A 14,941-nucleotide genomic window follows, 5' to 3' on the forward strand; every position below is an offset into this window, starting at 1 on the left:
AACACAAAAATACAAAGTTAAGTTTCAATGGAAGAATTATTCCTTCAATCCTATGTTGCCTTTTACAAAAATGCTTTGACATCCTGCCGAGATCATGCAGTTGACCGCAACCATAACCGCGAAGACACGATTTTTTTCGACCTTTTTTCAACTTTTACGCAAATAATGCTCCTTCTTTTCAATCACGAGAATATTGGTGTCAAACCACACGTCTGGGAGGCATTAGATAAATTGGCGATCATCGGTACCACGTTTGTCTGAAGCAGATCAATCTGAATAGTGGCTTCGGCATTCCCATCTCGCTGATCGTCTGCCGTAGAAGGAGCTTATTTCAGAATTTGATATGAGAAATATTTTTGACGTCATCGATTTCCTTCTAGATACGTTAAGTATCCGGTCCTGTAACAATCTTTGCGTTCAGTTTAAAAGTTAAAAAGTAGTCCACAAACTGTGTCGAAGACACTCTTCAAAGCAATTCTCATTCCTAATTATATATGCTTAGAACTTCATATACTCAATAACGCTAGATACTATGAGAATTATTTTATCAATCATCACTTACAATCCATAGCAATCACAAAAAGTTCACATTCCAAATCACCTGAGTTCGAAACCGGAATCTCTTCGTGGTGTAATTAGTGGGGTTGTATAAATTTTTTTTTGCTTGCGTGTAAATCGCCTAAAAGTATACTATCCCGGACCTTTTTTGGCTAGTCTATATTTAGCTTATGCTCGTGATGTGTCATTTCGAGAAAATCTACATCATAAGTTTTCAATGTGCTTTCACTGAGAGCAAAACTAGTTTTCAGTTTGATGTCACACAGCATTTTTTTTTGCTTTCGATTTTGATCTTTTACCCGTTAAAACGACCAACACGATAACAAATTAAGTAATCTATATATGCGAACAGCACAACATCAAATTGAGTTTTCTTTTTGATCTCACACTCTATTCGGGTTGACACATGTTAACCACATTGTATCAGTAGCTATTACGAAACATTCATCAAAGCTGAACTGCAACAAATGACTGAATATGTGTTTTATACACAAACAAAAAAAATTCAAAGTGAATGATGTAGAAAAAATGTAGAAAGCTTTCGAAATATCTTATTTGGCAAGCTATCTGCACCAACGGAAAGCGAAGTGCAGTTTTCATCACAGTTGACTTCATCAATGGTGGAATTGAAAAAAAAACTGAATGACTCAAAAACGTCGTTTTTGGTGCACCAAATTAAAAACCCGCTATTATGACCGAATTTAGATTAGTGTCATTATTTAAAAAGAGTGCTTCAATGGTATGAGACTAATTAGGTGCATTTTGTCCTCAAGTACTCTAGTGAATCGAACTGTCCGTAACTGTATCTAATCGAAACCTAATGGGTCATGATGAAGCGGGAACTCAGAATTACCAGAACGTAAATGAAATACTTGAGAAATAGATACAATATGAGAAAAAGGTACCGCATGCGGCTGTACCAGGTCTCATGAAAGTGTCGAGACTTTTACTCAACAACCTCCAATAATTAATCCAATTAATGTAAACTAAGGTTAATACAGGTTGGTACACAATGCTAATATTATTATTCGTTTTAGAACTCTTCGTAATAATACTTTTCTCCTTATCCGAATAACTTTGAAATTAACTTTGCCGTTCTCGGTTTACAAATATATATTTCAATTGAGTATTATTTGTGTTATATCTTAATCTTTGACGTAGCACAATTAAAGCCTACTTTTGATGTAGAACTACGTCTTTATTTTCCATACAAAAAAAATCGTATATTACAGCGGTCAGGCAGTCCCACCAATTTTAAACAGAGTTTCGATTACGTAACACTTACTTCTTGGAAATATTTCTACGCATCTTTTCGAATGAAATGGTTTAGGTAATCGGAGGGGGAAATTCAATTAATAATGAGCACTATCTAATTTTCCCTGTTTTCCAAGTCATTATCATGGTCCTCTCCAACAAAGACGACGGTTTCGTATCCATAAGCTCACGAGCTTCGTTCGAATTCCGCTCTTCAATGTGAGTGTTCGTATTAAAGAAAATCGCACGCATAAAACAAGAAACAATATCGAACCAACTTGCGTTCTGTCAGACCTTGTTAGCTTAAAGCGAAATCAATCTTCAGTTCTTTAACGCCATCGCACGGCATCACATTCAACATATCATGTCAATTGTATGGGTGCGCAGTGCTGCCATTTTGACGCGCACGAACTTGACATTTATCCTTCTTATCATCTGAGAGCGGAATGCTCGCAAAAAAGAATGATGTCAATGATTTGATCGGGAAATGTAAGAGCTCGATATCTTGTTAATATGATGTCTTTGGTTCAGTTCAGTTCAATAATGCCATAGAGAATGTTGCTGTACACTCCAGCATTTAGACCGCACTAGAGACAACTGTTTTCATGGGAATTCTTCTATTCAATGGGTACGGTCTCGTTTAAATAGGATCTCTTCACAAAACAAGAATCTGTATCGAATCATGTTGCACTTTGTGCGACTTGTCAGTGCCACTAAGAAGGTAGCTATGCACATCAGCAACTGAACAGTTTGTGGATATATTTTGTGCGCCATTCGCTTCGCACAAGCGACATTTTCATAGAAATTCCGCTGTGTTTGATCAATACCTGGATGAAACTTAACAGTTCTTTCAGGGCATCCAAAATTCTCAAAGAATTATTTTCTTTTTCTATGGAACACAGAAATATACTGCTGTCAAAATATTCAAAACAAATGTTAGGAGTGATTTTTACAAAAGTTGTTTAGTCCGTCTCTTGTAGTTTTGTCGTGAATACATTACTATGAGATGCCTTTTCAAAAGTTATCCTATTTAAGAATGGGTAGAACTTAATCGCGAATATCTCTTGTTGTATTTAACACAGCAACATATTTTTTTCTCCATATCATCGAAAATATGGTCAGAGATTTATGAGAAAATTTTCAGTAGTATGAGTTAATCACAAATAACTCAAATTTAAAGCTTTCCTAAATGTTTGGTATGAACAAGCATTAAGCTGAAAATCAGTGCCAAAGTAAGGCGCGCAAAATTTCAATCGCATGAATTAAACGAACCATCGCACAAAGCGTATTGTACAAAACCGACACAAACAAATACGGAATATTTTCAGTGGTTGAGCGAAGTGGGCTTACGACATGTTTTGTTCGCTAGTAAACCAGACACTAACTATGATCAATTTCTAATAAAAAAGCCAAACCAAAACCAAAATTTATTTTCTCGCCTATTGGGAAACGAACAGATCAAAATTTTTGGCATGATGACAATACTTCATCTGGGCTGAATAATCTTCAAACAAGATATTTTTTATATGGAAATACAACTGGTTTGTAAGATGTTCACTAAAACTATCTAGTTTCGGAAGTGCATATCGTATCAGTATATAAGTGAATAATATAGTGGATATCAATAATTTTTATTGTAGGATTCGTAAATTCGACCGGCTGTTCGGCCATCCATGGAAGTTGACCATCAATGTTAACTTCCCTCTCTGAGCAGCCTAGATAGCCGTGTAGTGTCGGTAGCGGTTTCCCAACTGCTAAGAATAACGCTACGGTCCACCTGTACCGGTGGTATAAGTCCACCAAACAGGTAAGCCGTGTGGCATCCGGCGGAATTATTTTTTACCAAGAATTGATCCACTGGTTTCCTATTCCATGTCGTAAAAGGCCACAAAAATAGGAACTCCTAAGTCAAGGTGTATTTCCGTGCCGATGGCTGAATGGCTGCAGGAGGTTAAACATTGCAGTCGTGAACGGAATATCTTGGGTTTTTCCCTTACTGGATACACGCAATGCTTAGCAATCAACTTCTTTGATCATCGATTCGGCAGGCCAGAGATTAGAAAGCTGAGTGTCTGTGGGTGTCCTCAAGGTGGTATAAGCATTAACACTCTCTTTGATTTAATGCAGCAAGCCCTGCGATCTGTTGAACAATGGTGTTGTCAGGTTTGGATTATCTGTAAATCCGGGCAAAACATCAATGGTGCTTTTCACTCATCGTAGGATAATCACATGAGCTCGTCCGTTGCAGTTCTTTGGTTCAGGAGTCACTGTGGTCGATCAAGTTAAATACGTCGGGGTTATTCTTGACTCAAAACTGAATTGGTCTGCTCACATTGATTTCAGGATTAAAAGAGCTTGCATGGCTTTCGGCCAATGCAGACGAGCTTTTGGAAAATCATGGGGACTCAAACCCAGATATATTCATTGGATCTACACAACTATCGTTAGACCAATTTTAGCATATGGATGTCTTGTATGGTGGCAGAAAGGAGAAGTCGCGACAGTTCAGTCAAAGCTAAATCATCTCCAAAGGATCGTCCTAATGGCGATGACAGGAGTATTCACGACAACTCCTACTGCTGCTCTAGAGGCGCTACTGTGCATTAAACCACTACATGTGTTCCTAAAACAAGAAGCATTATCTTGTGCATACCGTCTTAGGGTTACAGGGCTTTGGAACAGTAACCCATTAGATTATGCTACCAGTCACACTCGCTTGTGGTCTCAAATGGTTCCGTGGGATGAGTATTTACTCGCTCCTAGTGACCTAACTCTCACATGCAGTTTTCCTTTCAAAACATTCAATGTGAGCTATCCTCTTCGTCAGGAATGGTTGTCTGGTTGTCTGGAACGACAACTTGATGAACACATAGTTTGTTTTACGGACGGTTCTCTGTTGAATGGTCGTGCTGGTGCTGGTATCTACTGTCGTGAAATAGGCTGGAGCAGTCTCATTCACTTGGTAGATACTGTACTGTGTTCCAAGCAGAATTCTACGCAATTCTGTGTGGAGTACAATCGGCACTTCAGCAGAGGATCTGTGGTAAACGTATTTATTTTTGTTCCGACAGTCAGGCAGCCTTAAAAGCACTCAGTTCGAATGACTCACGGTCGAATCTAGTGATCGCATGTCGAACTCAAATTGAAGACCTCAGCATTTCAAATGCTGTTTACTTCTTATGGGTACCCGGCCATTCTGGTATTACTGGAAATGAATGGGCTGATGAGTTGGCTAGAGCTGGTGCAACGAATGATTTCGTTGGTCCTGAACCAGCTTTACCACTTTCAACTAGTTGGATAAAGCACAAGATACGTTCTTGGGCTGCATCCAAACATGCCAGCTACTGGCGCAGCTTGCAAACTTGCGCTCAGACAAAGCATTTCTACCAGATTTAGATCTGAAAATGTCAAAGTGTCTACTGCATTTCTCCAAGTATCATTGAAGTGTTCTGGTCAGAGCTCTGACTGGACATTGCAAACTCAATTATCACATGGCTACTATTCAACGTGCTGAGTATTATTCGTGTGATTTGTGTGAATGCGATTATGGTACTTCATATCATCTGATATGTAACTGTCCCGCATTGAGGCAGCTACGTATCCGGGTTTTTGGTTCTCCATACATGGTTGAGTCTGTGTATGCGGAGCTAAAATTGAAGGATATTCTCTCGTTTCTCACCCAATGTGGTAAGGAGCTATAGTCAGAAGGGTTCATCGTTCTTCCTGGAGTGAATGAATCCCTACTGTATTAACCTTAAATAGGGTTTGACAGATTGTTTGGCATCCTCTGGGGGGTACCGAATTTACTTCTGCTCGTACATACTGCGAGTCGTTCTGCATTCTTCCGGGAGTGCAGAATGGTGTCGCTTTTGTAAGATCTCTAAATCCTCTCGGGGGTTGGAGGTTTTATTAACAGCAGACTGTTCGGGACCTCGTAGAGGTTCAGAATTTCCTTCTGCTTCCACTAAATGTGATCCTCAGCAGATTGTTCAGCATCCCTTAGGGGTGCAGAATTTACTTTTGCTTTTATGTGTTTTTGTGTCGTCAATTTTTCCCATCCTCCTAGTCCAACCCTTACCATTTCCTTTCAATCCTTCCCTCTTATATATCGGGAAAATGATGCTAAAAACAAATTGATGGCAAGGCACAAATCTCCAAATATCAAGGGGAACGTGCCATTTGAGCCAATTTGTTCTGATTCCTGAAACCAGACACTAACTATGATCAATTTCTAATAAAAAAGCCAAACCAAAACCAAAATTTATTTTCTCGCCTATTGGGAAACGAACAGATCAAAATTTTTGGCATGATGACAATACTTCATCTGGGCTGAATAATCTTCAAACAAGATATTTTTTATATGGAAATACAACTGGTTTGTAAGATGTTCACTAAAACTATCTAGTTTCGGAAGTGCATATCGTATCAGTATATAAGTGAATAATATAGTGGATATCAATAATTTTTATTGTAGGATTCGTAAATTTGGTGTGAGGATATTTTTTTCAAATCGCTATACAATTTGTATTTTCGAGTCGGGTTTGACAAGTAAGTTATTGAAATTGAAGTCATATTAATTCCCAACTTAAATTTGAAAATCGTCACTTTACAAAATCAATCAACTAATACGTGCGATTTTCGATTTTCGGATGTGTGAAAAAGGCATGTCAGTTTTATTCGCATTCACGTCATCCAGTAATGTCTCTGACATTACCCTGTCGATTGTTTTGATTTTGGGTAACGGGTGGTTTTTTTTCTTTAATATTCGTAGACAATCTTAATCTAAATTCGAATACAATTGCAAATTTTATATGAGAACCTTCTCCATTTGGGTTCACGTAGTTATGTAGAAAAATGGATTCTGGATGTAGTTATAAGAAATGATTAATTGAGATGAAATGCTTACCTCTCTTCACTGCATCTTCATAACTTATGCAGGATGGTTTTGAATCCTTAGCACCCATTATTATCGTTGAATTTACAGTAACGGCATAAATTCTCTCGCCCGCACACAACTCTGCTCTGCAGCAGTCTGCAGCTAGTGATACTGTTCCATACAAAAAAGCGTTAGAAGATGCACTTCTTTCAGAATATTTTCCTGGTTCACTTTTTATTCCCGCACCGTCATCGAGATTATCAGTGCTTCACATTCTATTACACCGAACCTTCACACTACTCTTGAAAAATGCATTTTCCTGTTCTTTGATAAAGAATTTGTTTAGACATTCTTGTTTTTTTCTTCTATCATTTTGAGAAAGTGCTGCCAGATGGGAAAATATTGATTACTACACAATTGGTTTTCTAGTAAGCCGTTACGGATGATAGGTCTGAGAACGCGAACCCCCATCTGAAAAAAGGTTTGACTCATTTGTTGAGTTGAAAATCGACGGAATTCATTCCGAACCGATCGTGGATTGGATTTGACTGGTGATGGTTGGGATAGACGATTAGTCGTTGGGATCTTTCAAGCTTGAATTAGTTAAAAGATTTAATTGACTTGATGCGGTTGGGATGAATCTGCAACTAACACATTCGTTCTGAGCTTACCAATTTCATTAAAAAGTCTCGTAATTATCAGGATAGAGGTAAATATCAACAAATGAAGCTATGAACAAAAATTTTTCTCTAACAGAGAAATATTTATGGCAGAAGTTGAGTTGCAAATCAAAACATGTGTTTGTGAAGAACTATAAATCACGTGAAATATTTTATCCAACAGCACACTTAGTACTTCGTTTGCATGATACATGTGATTATCTTTACAGATTATATAGTGGAATGCTTATTAGTTTTCCAAACATTCCTTCGAATAGTTTTGGAACATCATTTATCACTTAAAATGGAACTTCAAAGCTGAATAACTATCGTGAACACATAGGACAAATCAGATCAGATCAACCGTTATAACATAATAAAAGAAAGTCGAATCATATTACGACCACTGGCAGCAGTGGTGCTAGATATATTAAGAAATGAGAAATTGTTCGATCCTTGTGTCGGTTCTCTTTTGATAATTATTTTGTAATATGAGCATTCAACGCTAAATCTCCTCACACATTTCAAACCATAAATCTCCTCACACATTTCAGTCCATGTAATATGAATATTCAAGACTAAATCTTTCTCACATCCCAGACCACACGCACTTGACAAAATTTAGTAAAAACACCATTCCACGAAAACCTAGAAACCTACATAAAACAAATACATTACCTACATGAAGGCAACTAAAATATCAACACTTGCACCTCACGCTGACCCAAAGAAAGGAACGACGTTGACATAAATTTCGACTGCAAAGAAACAAGGAAGCATCAAGTTACAAACGGTTATATCATCGTCGAACAACAAAATAAACATGACCTACTGTGTCACTTCCCCTTTTCTTGACACCCCTCATGTCCACATTTGAATACCAACCGGCACGACCTAGAATAACAGTAACTCACGAACGCACACTAACTCAAACCGACACTCACGAGAATAACCCAACCTGCTATCGTCCGCTCCTCTCCGTATCACACCCGCTCACTCTCATCAAAAAGCTTATTTCCCCTCTTACTCTCCAAGTGTACAATGGCCGACTCGATACAACTAGTCCCATTGGTTAAACCCGGCTAACACTGCGCATTCTAACTCCTCCCCAAGATTCTCACCAATTGTAAAAACTAATTAGCTAGACTAGGAGAGGGTAGGATATATAAGTTAACAACTGATAAAAATAAGAGACATTCTTAATCGCAACTTAAAACAGCGATGTTTTATTGCAAAATTTCAAAAACGGTCGAATTGTTTTGTAGACTACAAAAGTTTTATTATTGGTTAAATTTCTTACGGAAACAAAACATGCACTGTTTTTTTTTTTAAATCATAAGGTGAGCTCCAGCCGATTTTGTTGTAAAAAGTCGATTTCCTCATACAAAATTCCATGCAAACTTTGAACGTCGGGCGCGAAAATATGGTTTCATCGATTAAGCTGAAATTTTGCATAGTTTAATATACATACATACATGAATATACATATTCATCATTTTCACATACAACTTTGTCCCACCCTACTAGTAACCCTGTAATTCCGGAGCCGGAGTCGGATGAATTTAAAGTTCTGAAATTTTCTATGGCAATTTAAAATCTTTCATTTGATTCCAGAGTTGAGAAAATCGGTTTGGCCATCTTCGAGAAAGGTGAGTGTTCAAAAAATTTGTTCATACGCAGGCAGACATTTTGCGTACTCAACGAACTGATTCGAATTATATATGTCACTCGGTCCGCCGGGCCTCGGAGCAGAGATCAATTCATTGACATTCTCTTATTCTTTCGGTCGCACTTAAAACAAAAAACCGTAAAAAAGCTAAGATTTTTCTCAACCGCAGCACCGTGTTTTACCAAAATCACACACCAGTAGCAGACATTCGTAGCCGCACCGTGATTCTGGTTTGTTCAACTCGATTTAAAAATCCTATTCCCGTGTTTACGGTGCTGATGGACTAGGTTGTATTTTCAAATCTAAGCTTTCGTGTTGGTTTTCGTTTTCTTTATAGCGTGTATGACAAACGCACAAATCACGCTGTGTGCATCGTTCGTAAAGATGTATTGTTTTTCCCTTTTCCCAACCAGCACGTACTGGTGCGTACCAGTATTTGTATCATCATTTTAGATGACGCTTTGAAAATTTTGACACTCACCGCCTTGTAACTGCGGAACCGGAAGTCGGATCCGGATGAAATGTTACAGTAGCTTTGGAGAAAATGTGATCAATTTAAAGGAATGGAAGATTTTTGGAAATAGGTTCAAGCGTCGCAGAGAAATCGAAGTGAGTTCTACTTTTGGAGTTTTTCTTCACTAATTTTGGTACTTCCGGAACTGGAAACGGGAGACCAGTAGTACTGAATTATGTTTATATACCAACAAAACTATCTAGTCGAACGTTGTGAGTCCTACTGAAAATGAAGTTTCCCTTAAATATGATCATATTTCAACTCAAGTGTTGTTGCGAGATGATATTACTAAGACGAATTTTGTTGAAATTAAGTCAATCATAAGGAAACATAAAACATGAAGGCTCCTGGTAATGATGGAATCTTTAATAATCGGGAAGAATCTTATTAAAAATCTTCCCGATGTTGCCTTGAGACTCTTGGTGAAAATTTCATGTGTTTTTCATTTGCTTACTTCCCTAAAAGATGGAAAAACGCTAAAGTAATTCCCATCCTTAAACCTGATAAAAATCCAACAGAAACATCAAGTTATCGGCCAATTAGTTTTCTTTCTTCTATCAATAAACTTTTTTGAAAAGAATATTTTGTTTAGAGTGATGTCTCATACAAATGAGAATTTAATTTTTTTATTAGAGCAGTTTAGGTCATGAACATTCAACTACTCATCAACTAGTAAGAGTAACGAACATGATAAAAGCAAATTAATCTTCTGCGTTATCCACTGGAGTTGCTCTTCTAGACATAGAAAAAGCATTCGACAGTGTTTGACACAAAGGTTTAATAGCAAAAATATCCGACTTCCAGTTTCCTGTTTATTCGATCCAAATAATTCAAAATTATTTAACTGATCGTACTCTTCAGATTAGTTTTCGGAATTTTAAATCTAAATTGCTACCCGTACGAGCAGGTGTTCCTCAGGGTTCGAGCGTAGCTCCAATCTTGTGTAATATTTTCACTTCCGATCTTCCAAATCCGGTAGTCAGAAATCGCTATTCTGTGACGACGCAAGTCTGTTAGCCATAGGTAGAAATCTAAGAATGATCTGCAGTCGCCTACAAAAAAGTTTAAATATTTTCAGTGATTATCTGTCAAAACAGAAAATTGCACCAAATGCAGCAAAAACGCAATTAATTATCTTTCTTCATAAGCCAAGAGCTTTTTTCTTAAACCGAACAATAGTCACATTATCAAATTGAATGGCTTGGAATTGACATGGTCTGGTCAAGTAAAATACTGAGGTTTACGGCATGACAAAAAACTTACTTTCAAGGATCACGTTGAACGAATCCAGGTAAAGTGTAATTATAAACAGAAATTATGAACTCTGTCTAAAGAACAAATTGTTAATTCGTTCAGACCAGCCATGCTTTATGCAGTACCAATTTGGTCAAGTTGTTGTTCCACCAGGAAGAAAACGCTTCAAAGGATTCAGAATAAAATTCTGGAAATGATTTTGAAGCGTCCCCCCTGGTTTAGTACAAATGAGTTACACAGACTCACAAATATAGAACCATTAGATGTAATGTCACATAATATTATAAGCAAATTCCAACAAAAATCGATGCATTCTTTAATTGAATCGGTTCGCTCTCTGTATTAGTTAGTTAGTATATAAATTCCTTTTCCCCATTACAAGCAGGTTTACAATTTTCCCTACACAAAAAATCACAGAATTGCGGAAGCAAATGGTGTCTTAATGGTAATAACCAAATCATGTATATAATAGTGCTGAAAAGTCACCATTGTGCCTGCATACCCAATTTAAATCTTAGTAATTTAATTTTAACTATATTTTAATAAATGCTACATTTAAAAAGTAGGGGTGTGTGATGTCAGAGGCATAACTGGATGACGTGAATACGAATAAAACTGACACGATTTCTTTATACTTTCGAGATCGAATTGATAGTTGATCGATTGCGTGAATTGTGAAACTTTCCCACTTTTCACGACTAGAATTTTAAACGATTTTTGACGTCGATTATCTCATTTCGGATTTGCATATTTCATTGAAAAAAACTATCAAGATGCTGTACAGAATTCATTTTTGCCTTTTATAAGGACCAAATTGTGGGATTCTCTACGATATTTATCACAGTTCAGAACATTTTTCTCGAACGATTTTTGCACAGCGAAAAGTGCACGAAGCAAAACAAACTATTTTGGATTTTCAATAAACTGATGATTTTTACCTTCGATTTGCAAAGAAGTAATCCTAATAGTTCGTTACATAATATTTAGGGCCATTAAAACGGCTGATTTTTTATAATGTTGTCCACTTTTTGTTTTTCGTTTTCTTTCTCCACCATGCAAACGACCAACAGCTCTGTTGTATGATGCAATCCTGTTTGAGTTTGAACTAGCTTTGCGTACAAACCGCAACACATCCCTTCGCAGTGCCAAATGATGCGAAAATGGTTTAATGCGTCTTCTCGCCCCGACGAGCGGAAGGCAAACGAGAACTACGACCTGAGCGTTTGAGGTTTTTAACCGCTGCTTGAATGCGTCTTCTCGCACTGACAACTGCTTCCATCCAACGCTCAAGAAGAAATTATAGATGTTCGACCACGGTTCCCCTTTTATAACGTTCAGTTGAAGATATGTGCCTGACTACCTCAAAATCGTGGTCCTTGCGAGAAAAAAAAACCAAGCAAAAGTAGAGAGTTTTCCGCGTTGTTTTCAAATTTTGAGAAAACTTCATTTTTGAGTTGTTTGTGGTTCTCTCACACTGGTCAAAATATTATCCTAAATTCCGGATCACATTTTTGATGAAATGGTGAAAGAATTATGTTGCTGCCATCAATACAAGTCGAGATATTCACGATTAAGTCCTGCCCATTCATCCATATGGCTAGTTTTGAAAAGGTGTCCCATAGTAAAGTAAGTCGTATTCACGACAAAGAGATACGTTGTACACTAAAACTTATAAATAACTACTATCTTCATACAACCAGACCGTCACCAAATTTCATTTCTTGCAGTAAATACATGACACTTCAGTACAATTTTTTTTGCAAATGGCATTAACTTTACGTCTTCTTAGCGGTTTATGTTGAACCATTAGGAGTCTTTCAGGATAAACTGCCAATGCACTGATGAGTCGAAGGCAGAACATAAAAATAAGATCTTTAATACATTAGATTTACATGCTTTTGTATCTGAAAAATAACGTAAAATTGTCGTTATTTTACCTCATGAAATGAATAGTAATAATGAGCAAAACATCAAAACATCATTTGGAACAGTCATATATCTATAACTAACTCTAGGCTTGCAACACATGACACTATCTATTAAATCACGTTCTTTGCGATAACGGTCAAGTAATCATCTATCAACATCCTCTTTGAAGAGGAATTCCCGATAATTGTGTGTACGCTGGGACTTAGTCATAACAATTTACGAAAAATAAGTTTTCTATATCGTATTGTGTTATTGGGTACACCATTATAGAAAGCAACAAATTGCGTGAGAATTTAAACCAGTTAGATTTTATTATAATCGAGTTTTCCATTTCTCAACATTTTCCTATAATGAGGAATTGTTTTTTGTTTTGGTCGAAGCTGTAATGTTTAGATCAGCTGGTACCGTTGCCCTACACGGGACATGTCCAGAGAATTACCACAACCCTATCTCGTGGTAAAAAATCTAGCAGGATTCTTCAATATGAAAATAGCAAACACCTTTTTAATGCAACGAAATGGGCATAGGGTGCTGGTTTTACAAGACAGTTGTCGTATGTTCGATCCAGAAAGGATTCTTAGTGTCAGAAGAATTGTAGTAATAGCTTTGCAATGATTCTGTACACTATGAATTGGCTGCAATCTGTTGAAATATAAAGGCCAAATTCCACAAAAGGAAATGTATGCTAAGAACGATATATAAGATAAGATTATTTAGATAAAAACATTCGGAAAGATCCAAAATGCATTGTACAAACTAACTTTCGTAGCTGATTCCCTTTTTCGACAGAAAACCTCTGATTTGTTTACATATTTGGCAAAACTATATTCTGTAAACTAACACGGCGATCCATCGGATGTAGCATATTTCGTAGTTTCCTAATAAATTTCGGCCTGACGAAATTATTGAACTTGTTTATTCAGCAAACACCAAAACCTATACATAGCACTTTTAAAACTTTCCATCTGGCAGCACTGACAATTTGTGACGATTCTCTTTTATTATTGCACATCAGACTGGAGAACAAACAGCGATCACGCAAAAGGGACCAACTTCACCGTATCAGGTGATTAGGATGTACGAACCACATCAAATCCAGCAACCTAAAATTTCAGTATTTTCCGCCCTAACGGGATGAGAATTGTAGTATCACCACCAGCACTTCTTTCATTGTCCTAGGATTTCGCTGTTTTTTCCTTTATTGCTCACTTCCACGGAATCGAACGGGTATCGGAAAGGGAACAGGAAACAAAATTAATTTCGCTTTATCTCGACGCACTTGATTCAATTGAGCAGTGACGATGCATTTTTAAATTGCACGGGAGTTCGGTTCAACAGTAAAATAACACTCGCGTAACCGTGTAGTCATGCATTTGAAACAAAATTTAGATAAATGGATGATCCGATTGAGGAATCAACTTTTTTTGCAAACTGCAAATTAATCACATCAAAAATTTTCCCCTCTACGCGAGCTCCGCTGACGGTACTTTGCATTCTGGCTGAATGCTCTGCTTTTCGACTGACTGACGTATCGGAATGACACAGGAGAAGAAGTTACACTATCAGCACACACTCACGCTTGTTGTCTCACGCTTTACGTATACGTGGTGAGATAATGAGGAACTAATTTTCGTGGTGAATAATGAATACACGGAAAATAAAAACTACCTCCTGTTGGACCTCTATTAATTTTAAGTTGTTTTTAACGAGGGGGACGACAGATCCGGATTATACAAAAGAAATGAAAAAAAGTCGTCAAAATATAATGAAATTGCATTTACCTCTAATAAGACATATAATCGTTCAAAAGCGTATCTAACCGTTCAGAAGTGTGTCTAACCGTCAGTAAGAAAGTCGAAGCGCATGCGATCTCTAGAAGAGTTTTTTATATTTATTAGTGACATTTAACGAGTTGTCAAGGTGGATCAATAAATCAAGAATAGTGAAATTGTGTTTTTAATGTATTGTATTCATTAAGTGGATAGTTTGATTTGTTTGACAAGAATTCGAAACTGCATGATCTTTAGGGGCATAGGAAAACCTGATCATGAGCAAGGATCTATTAATGAAATGGATTGGTTTCCTTTATTCGAAAACATGGAAAATCCGAAACATTTCGTTTGTCACATTTGGAGAGGTATTCTTGAGATTCGATAGTGAGAGCTCGATAAAAATGAAAATATTTGCATACATGATTATTCTGTGCTGCTATACTGCTTATGGATTCT

The 14,941-nt window shown here is 37.1% G+C and overlaps 1 protein-coding gene across 7 annotated transcripts in view; it reads right to left on the bottom strand.

Moving 5' to 3' along the window:
- Positions 1–14,232, bottom strand: part of LOC131432883 (ubiquitin carboxyl-terminal hydrolase 32) — a 53,814-nt gene extending 39,582 nt beyond the window's left edge. For 3 of the 7 annotated variants that reach the window (XM_058599449.1, XM_058599443.1, XM_058599450.1), the window contains exons 1-2: positions 13,799–14,232; positions 6,719–7,012 (exon numbers count right to left, since the gene is read on the bottom strand). In XM_058599449.1, coding sequence (XP_058455432.1) covers positions 6,719–6,776 — 58 coding nt within the window. In that variant the 5' untranslated portion in view covers positions 6,777–7,012; positions 13,799–14,232. Of the gene's footprint in view, positions 1–6,718; positions 7,073–13,798 lie in introns of all 7 variants that reach the window. The other 4 variants (XM_058599446.1, XM_058599444.1, XM_058599445.1 and 1 more) reach the window with 4 other exon arrangements.
- Positions 14,233–14,941: the final 709 nt, after the last annotated feature.

The sequence above is a fragment of the Malaya genurostris genome, chromosome 2, assembly GCF_030247185.1.
Source record: "Malaya genurostris strain Urasoe2022 chromosome 2, Malgen_1.1, whole genome shotgun sequence".
NCBI lineage: Eukaryota > Metazoa > Arthropoda > Insecta > Diptera > Culicidae > Malaya > Malaya genurostris.